Source organism: Urocitellus parryii, chromosome 10, assembly GCF_045843805.1.
Source record: "Urocitellus parryii isolate mUroPar1 chromosome 10, mUroPar1.hap1, whole genome shotgun sequence".
Classification (NCBI taxonomy): domain Eukaryota; kingdom Metazoa; phylum Chordata; class Mammalia; order Rodentia; family Sciuridae; genus Urocitellus; species Urocitellus parryii.
The window spans coordinates 90,673,120-90,693,656 of record NC_135540.1 but is presented as its reverse complement, the minus strand read 5'-3'; the positions used below and the strand labels follow the sequence as shown (position 1 = coordinate 90,693,656).

The 20,537-nt window shown below is 36.1% G+C and overlaps 1 protein-coding gene across 10 annotated transcripts in view; it reads left to right on the top strand.

Annotated features, from left to right (window-relative positions):
• Positions 1-20,537, top strand: part of Rufy3 (RUN and FYVE domain containing 3) — a 76,545-nt gene that overhangs the window by 6,020 nt on the left and 49,988 nt on the right. For 4 of the 10 annotated variants that reach the window (XM_026402572.2, XM_077803193.1, XM_026402576.2 and 1 more), the window contains exon 1: positions 12,648-12,840. The exons of the other annotated variants lie outside the window; for them this stretch is intronic. In XM_026402572.2, the coding sequence (XP_026258357.1) occupies positions 12,663-12,840 (178 nt within the window). In that variant the 5' untranslated portion in view covers positions 12,648-12,662. Of the gene's footprint in view, positions 1-12,647; positions 12,841-20,537 lie in introns of those variants that run through there. 10 annotated transcript variants of the gene reach the window in all.

Sequence of the window (20,537 nt, the reverse complement as noted above, 5' to 3'; positions counted from 1 at the left end):
ACCTGGGACACTTGAACCTCTGAGGGTAGCTGGATCCTGCCCCAATTTCCTTTCTTGGGACTAAACTGTCCACTGTTTGCCTTCCTGATTCTTTTTGTTACCTCTCTACCTAAACTATCATAGTTTGTGTTCCCAACCAACTTGTCCCCTTCTTTTCTGCCTCCTTGCTTTTGTTTTACCCACTCTTCTGGCCTGGGAGTATCAAAAAATCAAATCATGGGCTGGGGATGTGGCTCAAGCGGTAGCGTGCTCACCTGGCATGCGTGCGGCCTGGGTTCGATCCTCAGCACCATGTACAAACAAAGATGTTGTGTCCGCCGAAAACTACAAAATAAATATTTAAAAATTCTCTCTCTCTCTCTCTCTCTCTTAAAAAAAATCAAATGATATTCTGATGGGCAGAGCAACAGTTTCAGAATATTAGATTTAATTTCTGAATCTTGACTTTTTTGGGCTGCTCTCCTCCTATTAAGCATAGGTTATTTTTTTTTAATAGATGGACAATACATTTATGTGTTGCTGAGTATCTAACCCAGTGCCTCACACGTGCTAGGCAAGTGTTGTTCCACCACTGAGCCACACCCCTAGCCCCAAGGTTCATTCTTATAGACAGAGTTTTCTCTTCATACTTTCCATCTTAGCTTCATTTTGGGTACTAGAGGATCCTAAAAGACATTTCATTATTTAACAAAAAAATTACTATAGTTATGTAACCAAAACAATTACCCATAAAAAATATGACCGGTAAGATAATAATAGCAGTGTTATCTAACCCAAGTTTATATGCTCATCCCATGCAAAAAAATCAGTGTCTAACAGACAAGTGTTTGAAAGAAAGAAAGGCTAAGTTCATTCAGTGGCCAAAGAATGAAGAGGAAATTTGCTCACAAATCAGCTTCTCAACTCCAAGGGGATGAGGGATTTCAAATAAGGAATAGGAATAATAAGGGAGGGACATAGGCTAACAAAGGAGAGAAATATTCATGTCTTTTTGGGAATAGGTGGAAATCTTCCAGGAACTTGGGTGCTACCTCTTGTTATTTCTTCATGGTAGCTGGTAAGTATCTTTAACTAAAGGAATAGCAGAGAAAAATGGCAAAGAAAGCGACTTTAGAGAGTAAAAGACAAGTATTGGAACCTGGACACAGTAACGTATACCTATAAACCCAGCAACTTGCCTGCTGAGGCAGGAGGATCCCAAGTTCAAGGTCAGTCTGGGCAACTTAGTGAGACCCTGTCTAAAAATAAAAATATAGGGCTGGGGGTGGAGTACTAGGGATTAAAGCTCCTGGATTTAATCCCTAGTACAAAAAAAAATCAAAGACAAGTATTGACTTTAAAAAATATTCACCTGACAATATTCTGTCTTGCATCTTTTTGTTTGACTTTCACAGAAATCTGCATATTAAAGGGGTGGAATTCTATCAAGAACTTAAGAGACCATGTTTTTCTAGTGTAGCTTATAGGTAGCAAAAAGTCTAGATCAGTGATGATGAATGAATAGCAAAACTAACTGGATTTTTCTTTGTTGGATAATATTTTTTTAATATTTATTTTTTAGTTTTTCAGCAGACACAACATCTTTGTTTGTATGTGGTGCTGAGGATTGAACCGGGCCGCACGCGTGCCAGGCGAGCGCACTACCGCTTGAGCCATATCCCCAGCCCATTGGATAATATTTTTGAAAATTCCTTAAATAAATGAGTTGATTAAAAGATTGCTGTCCCTCCATAAATATATAATAGGCAACCTCACAGCCAACATAATTAAACAGAATTCCATTGTAATGAACTTTATGGGATATCACACTATTATATTTCTGTCCACGCCTTATTATCTTTTTAATTTTTTTCTTGTAGATGGGCGCAATACCTTTATTTTATTTATTTTTATGTGGTGCTTAGGATTGAACTCAGTGCTTCACAAGTGCTAGGCAAGTGCTCTACCACTAAACTACAACACCAGACTTATTAATATTGAAACTTCTTCCTACAGTGCAAAGTGGCTTATGTTTCAGTTTTAAGATTTGTTTGGAGAAGTCAGTAATGCACCATTAGTATTAAATAATTTAAAATCATAGGAGGGGGGATAGAGTGTAACTCAGTAGTAGAGAATGTGTTTAGCATGCCAGAGACCCTGGGTTCAATCCCTAGTACTAAAAAAGAAAAAAGAAAAGAAACTTTATGAAAGGAAATATTTTTAGAATTACAAAGCAGTAGTACTTGAGAAGATAATTATTAATATGATCATGGCCTAAACTGTTAGCTATATTTGAATAATTGTGAAAAAGTCCATAGTCTGCCTAAAATTTTAAGGACTGCTGGCCAAGGTTGTATTCCTCCTGGCAAAGCCCATTTTAGTAACTGCCTAGCTCTAGACTTACTCAGGACCAAGCAGACATGACACTCAGTATCTGTTGGAAGGAATGGTGGGGCCAGATGGTTTGAAAGAAAGTCATGGGAACCTTGAAATGGGTAGAAAAGAAGAGGTTAGCAGGACTAGGCTGTAAGAGGCACATGGAAGGCAAAAAGTTGTTTTAGCTTAGAGTGTGGTTCTTTTAAATTTAGAAACTGTTGAGGGACTCTCCACAGACATTTATCTGCTTCTGCTATCTTTTTTAAGAACTTAAGAAATCTGGTCACCTGATGTGAATGCTTGGTAAAATTCTGACCCATCATACTTCTTCCTTCCTCAGAACCCAAGAAACACCACAGTATGCCCTTTACTCAGATCTCCTTTTGACTTTCCTCTGTCTCAGTCATAAACACTGATCCCTTAAAGACCTTCATTTCATGTTGGGTTTTTTGTTTTGTTTTGTTTTGTTTTCTACTCTCAAAGACAGAAGCACTTATTATAATAATGATAAAAGCTGACATTTACTTACTAGTTACTTTGCTAAGCATTTTACTTACATTACTTCATCTAACTCTGAAGAAGTTAATTCTGCCTCCATTTCATTGTGAAGAAATGGACACAGAAAAGTAATTTGGCAAGGTCGTTCAATCTCTAAGTGGTAGGCCTAGGATCCATCCTGGGCATTCTGTCTCTAGAGTGCACTTGCTCTTCTGCTATGATCCTTCATCCCCTCCCACAACAGGAGTCTGGTCCTAGATTGAAGCCTCCTTTGCAGGCAACAGCTGTCTAGTTCCTTGTTCTACTCACTAAAGCCCTATTTTCTAAAAATAAATGAATGAATGAAACTCACAAGTCACCAGTTTGATAAAGTAGTTGCGAGTATGAACAGGACATAGGAATTTCATAAATACCTATAATTGTTTCTTATCTATTGCCTTGTTCTGTATCTGTAATGATTAACACATACGTTTCCTATATGTATTAAATGAATGAATCTATTATGTATATATTCTGTGTTAAAATGACCTGTTTTGAGATCTAAATATAGTGGTTTTATAGAACTGGGGATTGATTTTCAAAGTTAAAATAAAACGAGAATAGAGAGTACCATTGCAAGAATTTAGAGTACTTTAGAGTTATACATCTATACCAACAAGCATCTGTTAGGAGTCTGGTATTTGGTAGGTACTGTTTTGAGCAGATGCGTAAATAACATGCAAAATAGACAGTTGCTTATGGAGAATATGCTCTTTGTGAAGCTAGTTATTTAGTTCTACTTTGCAGCTGAGTAAATCGAGGTATGAGGAATATAAATTTCCCAGGGTCATTGAAGTAGTCTGTAGCTTTACATAAGTAAATCATTACTTACTGCTACTCATCAATAAAAGCAGTTTTACATTTTTTCCTCTACTTTTTAAAAAATATTTATTTTTTAGTTGTAGTTGGGCACAATACCTTTATTTTATTTATTTATTTTTTAATGTGGTGCGTGCTGAGGATCGAACCCAGGGCCTTGCATGTGCTAAGTAAGCGCTCTACCGCTGAGCCACAACCCTAGCCCCTCTACTTTTTTTATTGGTGTATTATAGCTGTATATAATGGTGAGATTCAATTTTCCTTTTTTTAATTATTGCATTATAGTTATACATAGTTAGGTTCATCCTGTCAAAATCATACATACATAGAATTTGATTTCAGTTCATGATCTCCTCCTTTCTTCTATCTTCTCTCAAGTCCCCCATTCTCCTTCATCTATTCTGCTAGTCTTCCTTTCACTTATTCATTTTTTTATATTTGATTCTTTTTAATTATATATAGAGGTGAAATTCCCTGTGGTATATTTATATGTGTCATAACATGATTTTAAGAATTCATTCTGCATTGGCCCCCCTTTCCTATCCCCCAACTCTTGCCTCTCAATCTCCTACTTCTACACTACTGATCTTCCCCTTTATGATATTCCTTGGTTCAACTTTTTAAGGTAGAAATTATCTCTAATATTACTCATACAGTGATTTATTTAACAAGTAAGAAGATAATGCACTGTAGTAGTACTGGTTTATTTCTCACAAAATAATTATAACTCATCATTTTAGTTATAGTGAGCCTACCGAGTGCAGAGACCTCAAATCAAAGAAACCTCAGAATAAAAGGTAGTCATAATGCCCTTGGGTTCTGGAAAAAGAAAGGTAGTGGGAAGGAGGACTGCATGTGAAATCATGATCTGGGCTTTCCACCAATGTCAGCATGATGATACCTCCTGAAAGGTATTTTTTCATGCCGTAGCAATAAGAAATTCAAGAAGTCACCTTCAGGGCTGGGAATATAGCTCAGTTGGTAGAGTACTTACTTTGCATGCACACAGCCCACACAGTTCAATCCCCAGCACCACACACACACACACACACACACACACACACACACACACAAAAATAGTTGCCTTAAAAAGGAAGAGTTCAGAAGCATTGAACGCAGTGCTTCACATGTGCTATAAATCATCCACGTAAGTTGTTGGTCCATTTCTCCAGATGGTTTCATGGATACTGATTCTTTTTTTTTTTTTTTTTTGGCGGGGGGTATAAAGGGATTGAACTCAGGGGCACTGAGCCACATCCCCATCCCTATTTTGTATTTTATTTAGAGACAGGGTCTCACTGAGTTGCATAGCTCCTCACTTTTGCTGAAGGCCAGCTTTGAACTTACAATTCTCCTGTGTCAGCCTCCTGAGCAGCTAGGATTACAGGCATGCGCCACCATGCCCAGCCTGATTCATTCTTTAAAGCATTAAATTATGTGTTGAGTTTGCTCCAGGTGTGTGTGTGTGTGTGTGTGTGTGTGTTACTAAGGATTGAATCTAAGGCCTCATGCATTCAGGCAAGTAGTCTACCACTGAGCCATATCCTCAGTCTGAGTAGGCTCTTTAAAGTAGGTCTGTAATTAGTTATTTTAAAAAATTATTATCCCACTCATTTATTTTTTCCTATTTCTGATATTAAATTTCTTAATATTGAAGTTCCAGCTGAGTGACTAAATGTGACCATAACTCGTGAGATGGTTCTTTCAGCTCTCCCCAGAGTAGTAGAAAAGTGAATCAAGGACATTGTTCTTTATGATGCTTGGGAAGTGTTGGGTTTACTCTTGCCAGCACATAACAGGAAAAATCTGTGCTGGGTACTCAGTTTTTCAGAAAATTACCACTTATGAAAAACCCGAACTAAATGTGTAAGTTGTAGAGCAAAGTGGAAGATTTATTTTGTGAAGCATTAAGGTATAAAATATGAAAGATAAAAACTGAAAAAAAAGTCTTTTTTTTTAAAGAGAATTTTTCAATATTGATTTTTTAGTTTTTGGCAGAGACAGCATCTTTGTTTGTATGTGGTGCTGAGGCTCGAACCCGGGCCGCACGCATGCTAGGTGAGCACGCTATAGATTGAGCCACATCCCCAGAAAAAAAAAAAAAAGTCTTCAAATCTTTTTCTGAGTTGAGACTCATTTTTAGGAAATCTTGTGAAGCTTATGAGAACAAAGTCTGTGATGCTGTGTTTTGCTTTGTTCATTTCTTTTTATTTTCTCTGAGTAAAATTTAGTTTGAGGGAAGAGTTGGGGTAGAGTGCTGAAATTGCAGAGTATACAAGAAAACAAACTTTGGGAGCGTCTACACAAAAGCAGTTTGGAATGACAGATCTGCCACTTGCTAATTGTATGATCCTGGAGCAGGTATTTGTATAAACATAAGTTTCCTTGCATGTAAGAGGAGATAGATATTCATATCTACTTTGCAGCATTTTTGAGGGGAGTTGATGTTATTTGCAATGCACCTAACAGAAACAGAAATATAAATGATGGGTATCTTAATAATTTTTCCACACTGTGAAACAGGGATATTTTGGGGCCTGATAAATCAAGCTTTGCCTTATAACAGTATCGGCTGAGTATCAATATACTTTTAAGAGGAATATAACCTCTGGCTTTGAAACATAAATCTTGTTTGCTTTGAATCAATCATAATGTGGAAATTCAGGTGAGGTAAGCAGGTAAAACATAGTAGATAGTATTTTGGGGATTACTCTCTTGGATTTGAACTTCACCTGGCCTTCTAATTCTATCTTAAGGCCATAAACTGCACCCCTGCCTTCCTTACAACCATCGTACAAATATGTGCCATTATTGGCAAATGAGGTCAAATGAGAAAGTAGTTCAATACAGTTTATAATTAGTGTGTATATAAGGAAAAAAGTTGAAGTTTATATGTCTTACTCCTGACTTAACATTATTTTTATATGTGAAGCTAATATATTTACTTAGTGAAGACCCAAATGTAAAAGTAGACTAAGCAACATTTAGAATCATTTTAATTAGTCTTCTACAAATAGTGCCTTTTTCATAGTAAATCAATTGCTTGTGAATAATGAATAACTGTGTTGAAGAAAAAATAGTGTTTACCTGAAGAACAGATATGACTCCTAGTGGAAATATAGGTTTTCTTGCCCACCCACTCATTTCTTACTTCTGAAATTATTGTTGAGCCTGCCATAGACTGATAGATGTGGAAAACAAAGGTAATCAGCTTTTTGTCTCCTTGCCAAAAGTTTCAGTTGCTTTAGGCTTCCCTCCCTGTATCCTTTACCTGGAGAGAAAGGGATTGGAAAGGATCTTCAGAAGAGATGTTAGCCAGGTTTCTTGTTTAATAACCTGGATATTCCTGTTGTGCTGGTATGTTGTAATCAATCCACAAATGCTGAATGCAGGTGCAGTTGCCCTCTCTTATCCATGATTTTGCTTTCTCTGGTTGCATTTACCTTAGGTCAACAGGGGACCAAAATACTAAGTGGAAAATTCCAGAAATAATTCATAAGTTTTAAATTACATGCTCTTCTAAGTAGTGTGATGAAATCTTGTGCCTTCCTACTCCATCCTACTCAGAATATGAATTATTCCTTTGTCCAGTGTATCCATTCTGATGGTGCTACCCTCCCATAATTAGCTCAGTTGTCCTGATATTATAGTGCTTGTGTTCAAGTAATCTTTATATAGTGTTATAACACTCACAAGCTCCCATCATTCACCTAATCTGGACATTGTATCATCTCACATAATCACAAGAAAAAGTGGGATTTCATTGCAAGATATTTTGAAAGACAGGCCACATTCATGTAAATTTTATTACAGTATATTGTTGTAATGATTCTTTTTTATTAGTAGTTATTGTTAATCTCTTACTGCTCCTAATTTATAAATTAAACTGTATCTTAGCTATGTATGTAAGCAGGGTTCATTCAGAATTATTCTTGGCTTTGAGCATCCTCTGGGAATCTTGGAGCATATCCCCTGGATATAGTGGGGGGCTACTGTATTGGATCCCGGGCATTCAGATTCATTCGTGCAGTCGTTGTTCCCTATTTTAAGAATATATGAGTTACTTAGAGTCTTGATGTCACAAGTACAGATAGTCAAGGCTGTTTGAAGTTGTGTTTCCAGGAACTACATTCAGTGTAATTTAAATGTTTCAATGACCATTTACTATGTTTTGAAGTATCATATGGCATAAAGTGAAACTATGAACTGTCTACTTTATGCTTTAGTGAATAAGAAGGAAATAATGTTTGGCTAGAAAGGAATTACAATGTACTTAAATGTGAATGTGCTAAATGAAGACCCATTCATTTGGATGTGTAAACTCTGCTGCCTCCAAAAGGTGAGTCTGTCTTACTACTATATGTTCAGTATCTAGATAACCACCTGGCATGCAGAGCACCTGTCAATGAATATTTGCTAACATAAATGAATGACTTTGGGTCCACATATAGGATAGTATTGGGATGAAATGAGATAGAAATAAACAAACCAGGAGTATTTTACAAATATTTTTATTTATTTATAAATACTTTATTTACAAAGTATTCTCTGGAGACGCTGGGCAGTGGCAATGAGCTCTAGCTCCTAGTTAGCCGTGCAGTAACAAGGGTAAACAACTGATACTCCACAGTACACAGATGCTCCTTGACTTACAATGAGGTTACATCCAAATAAACCCATCATAACTTGGTAGTATCTTAAGTCCAAAATGCATGTAACCTTGTGATAGAACAAGGTGCTTAGTACACATGATGCCCTGGATTCAAGCCTCAGGACCAAAATGTGTTTAATACATGTAACCTACCAAGCATCATAGCTTAGCAACAGTACACTGTAGAATATTACTTGTATCCTCTTGTGGTCATTTGGATAACTGGGAGCTGTGGCTCACTGCCACTACCCAGCATCCTAAGAAAGTATTGTACCAGCATATAATTAGCCCAAGAAAAGAGCAAAATTCAAAATTTGAAGTACATTTCAACCAAATGGATATAATTTTTGCATGATCATAATATTGTACATCAAGCCATTGTAAGCCAGGGACTGTATGTACTGTGCTTCAAAGCTATGATGTTTGATAGGTTAGATGTATTAAATACATTTTCAACTTAAAATGTTTTCATGGTGCGGCCAATATGGAAAGCAGTATGGAGATTCCTAGGAAAGCTGGGAATGGAACCACCATTTGACCCAGCTATCGCCCTTCTTGGTCTATTCCCTGAGGACCTTAAAAGAGCATACTATAGGGATACTGCCACATCAATGATCATAGCAGCACAATTCACAATAGCTAGACTTTGGAATCAACCTAGATGCCCTTCAATAGATGAATGGATTAAAAAACTGTAGCATTTATACACAATGGAGTATTACACAGCACTAAAAAACGACAAAATCATGGATTTTGCAGGGAAATGGATGGCATTAGAGCAGATTATGCTAAGTGAAGCTAGCCAATCCTTAAAAAACAAATGCCAAATGTCTTCTTTGATATAAAGAGAGCAACTAAGATCAGAACAGGGAAGAAGAGCATGAGGAAAAGATTAACATTAAACAGAGACGAGTGGGGGGAGAGAAAGGGAGAGAGAAGGGAAACTGTATGGAAATGGAAGGAGACCCTCCTTGTTACACAAAATTACATATAAGAGATTGTGAGGGGAAAGGGGAAAAAAAAACAAGGGAGAGAATTAAACAACAGCAGATGGGATAGAGAGGGAAGATGAGAGGGAAGGGGAGGCGGGATAATAGGGGATAGGAAAGGTAGCAGAATACAACAGTCATTAATATGGTATTATGTAAAAATGTGGATGTGTAACCGATGTGATTCTGCAACTTGTATTTGGGGTAAAAAATGGGAGTTCATAACCCACTCGAATCAAATGTATGGAAGATGATATGTCATGAGCTTTGTAATGTTTTAAACAACCAATAAAAAAAAGAAAATAAATAAAGAAGTGATAAAAAATATATAGTAAAAACAAAAGCAAGTTCATTAAAATCTAATCATGTCCTTCTCCTTTATGTATTAAAATTGGAAGCTGTGAGTGATGCCTTTAAAAAAAATGTTTTCAATTTAGGATAGGCTTCCTAGGATGTAACCCCATCAGAAATCAGCCTTTGCATTTTTATCTTGTACCTATTTACACTCCTAACAATATGAAAGTGCTTATTTAACCACAGAATCTGGTTCTTAGCATTTTTTCTTTAAGCTCAATTTCAATTTAAGTTGAAGCATTTATAAAATTTTACTATTATTCAAGGAAACTTTTTTCTTTTAACTTTCAGAAATTAGGTAAATCAAGATGTCCCCCTGATAATGATGGAGACAGAGGCAAGTGGTGAGAACAGGAGGTTAAGGGAATAATTCTGTAAAATGGGACTACAATGCTGACTCCCACATGCTTTCTTTTCCAAGAAGAAATTTAAATGCAACCTTGCTTAAGTGGACAGGATATGTCACATTCCTCAGCATATTACTTCTTATCTTTAAGAGAGCTGCAGGCCTGAAATAATGTCAGTAGAGGAACCCAAATTATCCTGAAGAGGGAGACTTTTGTGACCTTTTCACAGACCAAATACTGGAACTCAGGGAGATAAGGATTATTCTTTCTAACCATAAAATCTGTAAGAATTTGTGGTTAAGAATCCAATTAGAACCCGCCAGCATGGCCTAAAATGACCTAGAGTTGTCATGGCTGTAGGTCAAAAACAAAAAATAACAGCAACAACAAAAAAAATAGTCAAGAGGTGGACCGCTCTAGAAACTTCTCTGTGATTCCCAATAAAATAAGTACAGAAGAGGCACACTATCCCTCTCCAAGAGGACCCATTCTCTCCCTTGAGTGTCCCCCTTTCCTCTTTCCCATCCCTGTAATAAACTCATTCACTGTCTGTTATTGGGAGTGACATCTGAAATCTTTATGACTTAATTGTAAGAATCTAGGTTTGAAGAGTGGGACAGGTCTTCAGGCTGCCTCAGTTTCCCAGAAGGCCCCAAGCTATTACAGTAAGAATCCCTAGAGCCAGGGGCAGTGGCACATACCTGTAATAGCAGTGACTCAGGAGATTGAGGCAGGAGGATCACAAGTTTGAGACCAAACTCAGCAAGTGAGATCCTATCTGAAAATAAAAGATAAAAAGGGGCTGGGGATGTAGATAGCAGTTAAACACTCCTGGCTTCAAAAAAAAAAAAAAAAAAAAACACATTAAATTAATTCATTTTTTAAAAAAATCTCTAGAACATAGTCAGGCTCAGTGTTGCACACCTGTAATCCTAGCAGCTTGAGAGGCTGAGGAAGGAGGATCACAAGTTCAAGACCAACCTTGGCAACTTAGTGAGATCCTGTGTCAAAATTTTAAAAATTTAAAAAGAGCTATAGATATACCTACATGGTAAAGAACCCCTAGGTTCAATCTCTAGTATCACCAGGAAAAAAAAAAAAAAAAACCTAGAACAGAATAGTCTTACTTCTGTTTCTTGAAATTGTATGTTTCTTCTTAAAAGTGGAATCTTTAAATTAAAAAAAAAAAAGTTTTCAATTGTCTAAAAACATTTTCAAAGTCCTTAGCCTTCCTCTCCTTAATACTTACATAGTTCAGAAAGTGAATACCTGCCCTTTTGCTGTCAGCTATCAAGGCCTAAATACCTCATTGGATGATGTAAATGTGTGTGAATATGTTTTGTGTGTGTGTGTTAGTTGATTTAAGAGAATCTGATGTGCCTTCAGTACATTCCAAGATGGGAAGGTTTTATCATTTCATTTTTCCTGCATATTGCAAAAAATTGGTAAATATAGCAATATTTAAAAGAGGAGATTGCCATTAATCAGGAAAGATTTTCTTTTTTTTTTTTTTTTTTTTTAGCCTTCATTTCTTCACAGTCTAGAAATGCCTTTGTACTTTGGAGAAGGAATTATGCCTGAAAATAAGTTATTTAAGTTAAAAACTTACCTTCACTTTTTTTAAAATACCACCTTTTTATAGTATTTTAACAAATATGTATGTAAGGGCTAAAGAGATTAATTATATGCTTGATTAAAAATCAATCCAGTTGCCTCTTTGCCATCTTTGCAATGAAGTATTATCCAGTATTAACTGTCCTCTGTTATTCAGCCCTTCTATCACAAAGTGAGGGGAATTGATGAGGATATGTGCATTGCATTATGTCTGATCACAGTTTGACTAGCACAGTCTGGAAGTGGGTTGTACAGGACGAGAGAAAGCAGCTAATTGCTCTCCCTGCATCAGCAGCATCTATAAAGCATCCTGGGAATTGCTCCCCCTACGTTCAGAGCAGCTGGTCACATGAGCCTGAATTTTCAGTTCAGTTCATTAGTCAGCCATTTTGGTCAACACCCTGCTTACTGCGCACAACCAATCCTGTTAGAACTCAGCATCCTGGCTCATCTGAGCAGATCCTGGAAGTGATTTCTGCAGTTTGGGATTTTTTTAAAAGCTAAATTGGAAATATAGTCTTATTTTTCATTCTTTTTTTTTTGTTTATATATTTTTTGTTTTCCCTGCACAAAGAAAGGATTTCTTCACTTATTCGTGCTAAGACCAGTTTTTAAAGCCAGCTAAGGCATTGGCAGATTTGAAGCCTATAGCTCAGCTAGAGAAGAGGGTAGAGAAGAAAAGATAAAAGGAGAGGACGCTGAAGAATACAAGCATCATTTTATTTTGCTATGTGGTAGGAATTGTCAATAAGAAAAGATAGGGTAGAATTATTTTTCTTGAGCAGTTGGTTTCCTTGTTTTTTTTGTTTTTTTAATTTTAGGATTTTTTGTTTGTTTGTTTTTAACCTCCCCCACCCCTTTTCCTGAACGCTTTGTTTCAGAGGTTCAGATTTGGGGATTTTTGGTGAGGAGGTCTTATTATATTTCCTGTGTGTGTGTGTGTGTGTGTGTGTGTGTGTGTGTGTGTGTGTGTGTTGTGGTCCCAGCTGAGTCATCATGTCTGCTCTGACTCCTCCGACCGATATGCCAACCCCCACCACTGACAAGATCACACAGGCTGCCATGGAGACCATCTACCTTTGCAAATTCCGAGTGTCTATGGATGGAGAATGGCTCTGCCTGCGAGAGCTGGATGACATCTCACTTACACCTGACCCAGAACCTACCCACGAAGGTATGGTCAGATCTCCATCCACTAGTGTCTCTACAGTATCCTCATTGTTATAGGGGTTGGGAGGGTCAAGGAGAGGTGGGAAGAACCTGCATGCTAAATTTTTAACAATCCTGGAAACCTTTCATCCTTATTTACCACCCAGCTTCCCTTCTCTCACTTACAGTGAAAAAATATTTTTCCCACCCGCTGAGGTCTCATTTTCAATGATGCTGATGCATTTAGAGTTCTTTGTCTTTAAGCCTCTAAGGAGAAATTTGAGGTCACTTTTCATGTCTGATCCTAATCAATAATGAAAAAGCTATTAATTTTGTTCACATATGAAAATAGTATAGAAATTGCAGTGATTCTTAAAAGTAAATTGAAATAATATGACTACAATTATAGGATTGTACATGATCACTATAGTAGAAACACTAGAGGGGTATCCTGCCATCAGGATATAATGTTAAAGAGCCTATGACATCTAGAAAACATTTGATAAAATGTTTTTTTCTTTAATAATAAGTATTAATTCAAAAGAGAAAGCAGTTTTATATTTACTTTTTTAAATGACTAGAGACCTTTAAAACTAGGTTAAACATGATTAATATGATAATCCTTACCCATGGACTTTATGGGTCATTGCTTTTTATAAGTTATTTGTGTTAACTATTATGATTCATTTGAAATTTCCACTGTCAGCTTCTTTGAAATCTTTTGTTATCTCTTGACTTACTTTCTCCTAGAACCTCCCTTAAATTGTTAGATGTTTTTAGCTTCTACCCTTTAATTCTCTTAATACCAAGGTGGAAATGGTTTTGTTCTTAATACACTGGCTTCTCAGATTGTGTTTACTCTACTTTAAAATGATTTAAAGATTTAAAAATGCTTGCATATGAAGAAAAGTTCTTTATAAACATCTGCCAGGTATTTAGGCTTATCTACAGGACAAAAAGGGCCCTGAAGTGAATTGCCCATAGCAGAGTTAGGAAAAGTGATTCCTTACCCTTGACCTTGTTGCAATCTTATCATGACTCAGATTTCACCCATTGTGTTTGGTAAGGATTTTATCTTCCCAGTTAGACTTAGCCTTAAGAAGTTTTGTAGAGGGTTAACATCACAGAACACAAAGCAGTAATTTTGTATTTATCTTAAGAATAAAGTTTAAGTAGTCTTGGACCTTTTGCATCTCTTAACAATTGGTTTGTCAGTTAAACAGCTTCCTTCAGCTGTGCTTCAGAATGCGCTCAAAAGTTAGAAGACATCAGCTGAAATTCCATACAGTGCCACTACTGTTTAAAACAGCCTCAAAGCTTTAAAAATCTTTGGATAAGAAAATGATTTTAAAAGGCTATCAAGAAGTCTTTTAGCAAATGCCTAAGTTTACATATTTTGTTTGAAAAAAAATCTCCATTCATTTTTTAAAAAATAAATTTATTTTTATTAGTGCATATTAATGGTACAGAATAATGAATTTTATTGCATCATATTTGTATATGCATATAACATATTTGGATTATTTCTACTCCTCCAATCCCCAACCATTTTGAAAGCAATGCAATATGAAATATTAATTATAAAATCCAGTTTGTCAAAATAATTTTAATAATTTAAGTACTTTGAATATACAGTTGTTTTTTGAGTAAGAGGCTAATGGGTGAGCAAAAATGAGCTGTTTGGCTCATAAGTATTTGTGTGGTACTGTTTGAATTCTTCCAAGAGAAATCTGTTGCCACAGATATGAAAACAGCACTATGGGAAATGTATGAGAGCTGCAAACTAAGCTATAAGGGGCACATTCTTTGATGAAGGAAGTCAGACAAATAAGTTTCCAAAACTTTCAATCAACTATGGAGGATTGGAAGAAAATAAGAGAAATACTGATGTTGAATTTGAGGGGTTTGCCTTTGGTTAGTCAAAAGAAGCAATTATTTTAAATGATTTTACAAATGAAAATGATCAAAGAAAGCACAGGCCATGAAAGTATATATCAGTATAATGATCTAGGAATCTAGGTAGTACTTTATGAGTGGTTTTATTTCCTTCTTTTACTGGTAACTCTAAGAGTCTAAATAGTCATATGGACCCAAGAAATGTCTGCTTTAATACCAGTGTTAATACCACTGTTAATACTAGTGAAAAGTATTACATTTAGTTTAGCTGTAAGCATTTGAGTAGTGGATAGTGATTATGTGAATCTCACCTTATTGACAAAATGGAGTCCCTGATGCCTGGACACTCAGGAATGTCCAGACTTCCTCCTGGCTGTTTCACAGAGAAAAATTGACAGTACAAATCCCTAGAAAAGAAAATGGACAAGGAGTTCCCTTTTAAGATGATGATATAGACTGTGTGTCCTCAGCATAGAAGCTTTGTGGTTTCTAAATTTTGTTTTCTAAAACAGTTTCTACACTTCACTGTGCAGTCCACAGTGTGCATAGGCCTGGACCAATTATTTCTGCCTAATCTTGTTAAATGGGAATAAAAACATTCACCTACTCATCTCAACATTTATTTGTAGGCAGTGTGATAATCACTCTCTTTTGTTTTTACATATTCTCTTTTTTAAAACCAGGGGCAAATTTACAACAACTTTGATTGCAAGTATATTTCCCCTAAAGACAAGAGCCCAGGATTGAGTCCACAGGAAAGGAGAGGGTAGGAGTCAGGAGAGACTTCATGGAATAAGTGAGTCTTGATACAGACCTTGAGAGAGAACTTGATGATCACTGGATACACATGGGACAGGGCATTTCAAGTAGTATCTGGTAAGTTAGCCAAGCCTGGGAATAGTAAGTGGTTAGGAACATAGCATCCTTGTGTTTGGCACAGTAGGGTATAAGGCTAGAAAGGACAGACTGAGAAGCCTGGGCTTGATGCTAGTGAAAAGCTACTGGTTCTTTATGTCTGAACCTGAAATAAGGTTTTAAATATGGAATGATCACCCATTATCAGTATTAGTAGATGGATCAGAAAGACAAGCTCTCTTGGACCCCTTACCATGATGATTAAAATGGTCCAGGTCACTGATGATAATCCCAAACTAAAACCATGAGAGTGATCACAAAAGAGAAGGAACAGTCACTGAAAAAGTAGAATGTGTTTGATGACTAAGTGGCTGAAGGGCTTGAGGATGAAGTGAGGCAGTGCCCGCCTGGGGTGACTGCCAAGTGTTTGGCTGCAAGTCCTGGGTTCCCTTCGCCAATAGGGAATGCAGAAGGAACAGAAGGTATTATGAGTCTCTGATGCTAATATGTTATGACTTTTAAAAAAAAAAAAAAAAAACACCATCTCTCTATTAGTTTAGCCTTCTATTCACTTCCTCAGAAGTAGTAAGCAGGTTTACACTTTACCAGGTTAACCTACCCTGGCTTAATACAACTTCTTTTTTTGTGTGTATTTATTTTTTAGTTGTAGTTGGACACAGTATATATTTACTTTTATATGGTGCTGAGGAGCAAACCCAGGGCCTTGCCCATGCTTAGGTGAGTGCTCTACCGCTGAGCCATAACCCCAGCCCCTTAATACAACTTCTTAAGAGTTGGGTCTTTACTCAGGGTGTGGGACAGAAAAGGGGAAAGAGTGAAACTTAAATGTACACATTGAGCAATTTGAGATATAGCTCACTTTCCTTTTGTCATGTCAACACTAGAGGGGCAGGCTTATTTGTATAAAATTTATTTTGCTTTTTTTTTTTTTAGAAAAACATGTGCTATCATTGCAATTACCTGCCAGAGACATTCTTTGAGTGTTTTTGGTTTAAACAGCAAATTATTTTCTCATGATTCTGTGGGCTGGAAGTCTAAGATCAAGAATTAGCAGAAGATAGTTAGCAGGATTGGTTTTTCCCAAGGCCTTTCTCCTTGGTTTACAGATGGCTACCCTCCCACTATGTACATAATGGAATTTCTAAGAAAGGGAACTTTTAAAGCACTTTGGAGTTTTTAGAGAATAAATGCCCTTTGTTTTTCTTAAGAATAGAAGCAAAACACTTCAATTAGACTTTTAAAGCATCATTATAATTATTTCAGGAATTGCACCATTGCTGAGATTAAGTGATAGGCTTTATATTATAATGGTTCGTGCTCATTTACATCTGGATTTTTGGAGTAGCATTCTTACAATAAGTATATGTAATTCCAGGATCAGGAAAATAATAAAAAGACTTTTTTCAGAAATTCCTCATAAATTATATGTGTACACATGTGCACACACATGAAGGACAGGCTCCAGTATTGCCTCCTTTTATAAAATATTTAACAGCAAATAGCTGTAGTTGTGACTTGGTTTAAAAAATGTTACCCTATAATAAAGTTACATAATTAGCAATTTGTATATTGAAAAAAATCTTTTAATGTCTTAAAGAGTATCTTTAAAGAATGAAATGGTGGGGGGCTGGGGTTGTGGCTCAGTGGTAGAGCACTTGTCTAGCACATGTGAGGCCCTGGGTTTGATCCTCAGCACCACATAAAAATAAATAAATAAGGGACTGGGGCTGTAGCTCAATGGTAGAGCGCTTGCCTAGCATGTGTGAGGCACTGGGTTCTATCATCAGCACCACATAAAAAATTAAATAAAATAAAGGTAATCTGTCCAAAAAATAAATAAATACAATAAAGGTATTGTGTCCAACTACAACTAAAAAAATAAATTAAAAAAAAAAAAGAATGAAATCCTGAGCCTTTTGTGTTTTGTCTTTTATGTACCTTAAATTGAAATTATCTTAAAAGATGCCAATAGTGTTGTATTTCAACTAAGAAAATAATATTGCCTTTACTCTGTTAAGTGTTCTCATCCCCCCCACACACACCTCCCTACCTCTCTCTTTCTCTCTCTCTTTCTCCCTCCCTCGTCCCCTGTCTCACAGGGTACTGGGGATTGAACCAGAGGAGCTTTACTACTGAGCTCCATCCCCAGCCCTTTTGAAAGAAGATCTTGCTAAGTTGCTGAGGGTCTCATCAAATTGCTCAGGTTGGCTGACCTTGAATTTGCTATCCTCCTGCTTCAGCCTCCCTCCAGGCTTATAAAGTATTCTGTAGACATTTTAATAGGATTTAGGGTATAAGTCAAATTCTTATAGTTCTTAAACTAATGTCCAGTTTTTAGCTCATTTCCCTTTTTCTTTCACATTCCTACCCTCTTTTATCATATTTGAGATATCTGTATGGTTTGGCCAGTTATTTAGATCTTTATTTAAAATAATTCTTTTTTTTTTCTTGTGTGCTTATTAAAGTGGGTCTAAGTTGGATATTTTATTTTATTTGGTACTGAGGATTTAACCCAGGTACCCTACCAGTGAGCTATTACTCTCAGCCCTTTCTTTTTGTTATTCTGAGACAAGGTCTCACTAAGTTTCCCAGGTTGATTGCCAACTCAGGATTCTCCTGTCTCAACCTCCCAAGTCACAGGGATTGCAGGTGTGGGCTACCACGCCCAGATAAATTGGATTTTTATAGTAAGACATTTTTGTGACAATGAAAGTATATTCTTTGTGGAGAATTGAAAATTTCCAAACAGAATTTTGGCACAGAATTAAAAATGATCATGAAGAATTCTGCTAGTACTCAATAAGTCTAATCAAAATTGGCTGGATATTACAGTATGCTCAGTAGTAGTGTTTTGTTTTTGTTGTTGTGGTTGTTGCTTTTTCTATGTACTGAACTTAAGGGCACTTTACCACTGAACTACATCCCCAGCCCTTTTTTTTTAAATTTTGTGAGAGTCTCACTATATTGTCAAGACCTCACACCTATTGTCCTCCTGCCTCGGGTCTCCTGAGTCACTGGGAATATAGGCATGCACTACACCATGCTTGACCCAGTGGTAGAGTGCTAGCTTAGAATGCATGAGTCTCTGGGTTTGATCTTTAGCATTGCAAAAGAAAAAAAATAATTGGGTGAATATTAATTAAGTTATAGAAAACTATAGTATTCTCAAATTAGGGATATACTAAGAACAATAAAGGGATTATTACAATTATGGGGGTGATTTGGTGCTTTAAGCTATGGTAGTTAGTAATTTAGAGATGATATAGGGTAGTGGTAAAAAGTGTAGATATTTGTGTCTTCCTTCTGGATTCATTTCTTTATCCCACTACTCAATACTCATGTGACCTTGCTCAGGTTATTAAATCACTCCTTACCTGAGCTTCCCTCCTTTCTTAATTGGTGATAGTAAGTACTCCATATGTTACGATTCAGTGAGACCACTAATGTAAAGAGCCCTATAAGCAGCAGCAGTTCCCATTAGTAGTTCTGAAGCAATATTTGAAGCCACAACAGTTTAAACCACATTTTTAAGCACATTATAATCTAATTTACATTTCTGTTTTTATATCTAATCTTAAAAGAGTAGTCCAAACTGGTTGTTTACCATACTAAAGGTGAACATTAGTGGCTTAGACTCAAATTTTAGTATTGCCCATTCTTGGGCCTCTATGAATAAGAAAAATAATTAGATAAAAATAAAACTCAAGTATCAAGAAATATGTGCATCTCTATTACCATTTTTAGGGAAAGAGAATCTGACAAGAGATATGATACTCAAATGGTCAGTTTAAGGGGCTGGGAATGTGGCTCAGGCAGTAGCGCGCTCGCCTGGCATGCGTGCGGCCCGGGTTCGATCCTCAGTACCACATACAAACAAAGATGTTGTGTCCGCCGAGAACTAAAAAATAAATATTAAAAATTCTCTCTCTCTCTCTTTTAAAAAAAAAAAAGGTCAGTTTAATATAGTAAAATATGCCATTTGGTACAAAGGCATCTATAAGCTTTTAAATTACTCTTTTACTTAGAAAACTTTTCTTAAATACAGATAATACGAAACAGACTATGAAGACATTATATATATATTGGGTGGACATGTTAAGAAAAGAAACTTTGCTGAGGTCTTTGTCTTTAGAGTTACTGTGAAGAAGAGCATATGATAGCAGAATTCACAGTACTATTATTGCATAACTCACTTCCCTTGGTATTTATTCTGGTGCCCTTTTAGAATCTAGCATTTGTATGATTATGTGTAAAGAGAAGCTTACATGTAACATGAATCTAGTACTGATAGTGCATTACACGCAAAGATTTTATTTTGGTCTGTTAGTTGGTCAGAAATATTTATTGAATATCCCATGATACAAATGGATAAGGGGATAAGAAGTCAAGAGCCCTTCCTCTCTATGAGTTCAAGATCATGGTAAAGAACTGAAACATATTTTAAATTTAAGCTCTTTTAAATAAGATTTAATAAGAATAGTTCCCCTTCATTTAATAGAAAAATAATAAGACAACTCAATATTGACTGACATGCAAATTTTTTATTAGACTTACTATTTTCATTTATTTATGTGTGATAGTTCCCATATCCTTCTGATGATAAGCATGTGTTTTCTTCTGCCAAGAAAATTATGGATGTGTAAAGCTCAAAAGTTCTTAAATGAAACCTTAAGTTGATGAAAATTCAAGGCTGTAGCTATTTTCATAGTAAACATGTTAATAGCATAACAAGTATCACTTAACTGAATTTTAAGTAACCTTACTATACAGCCTGTAAAAACATACAGGTGTGTATATATAAAATTATATAAACCATTTTAAGGCATCTGTTTTTATAGTTTTCTTTTATGAGTAAACAAGAAACAATGCTGTCCATTTTTAGGGCCTAAAAGAGGTGTATTTGTGCTCCATTTCACAACATCTTCTTTTGTCTTATTTTCATTTCTATAA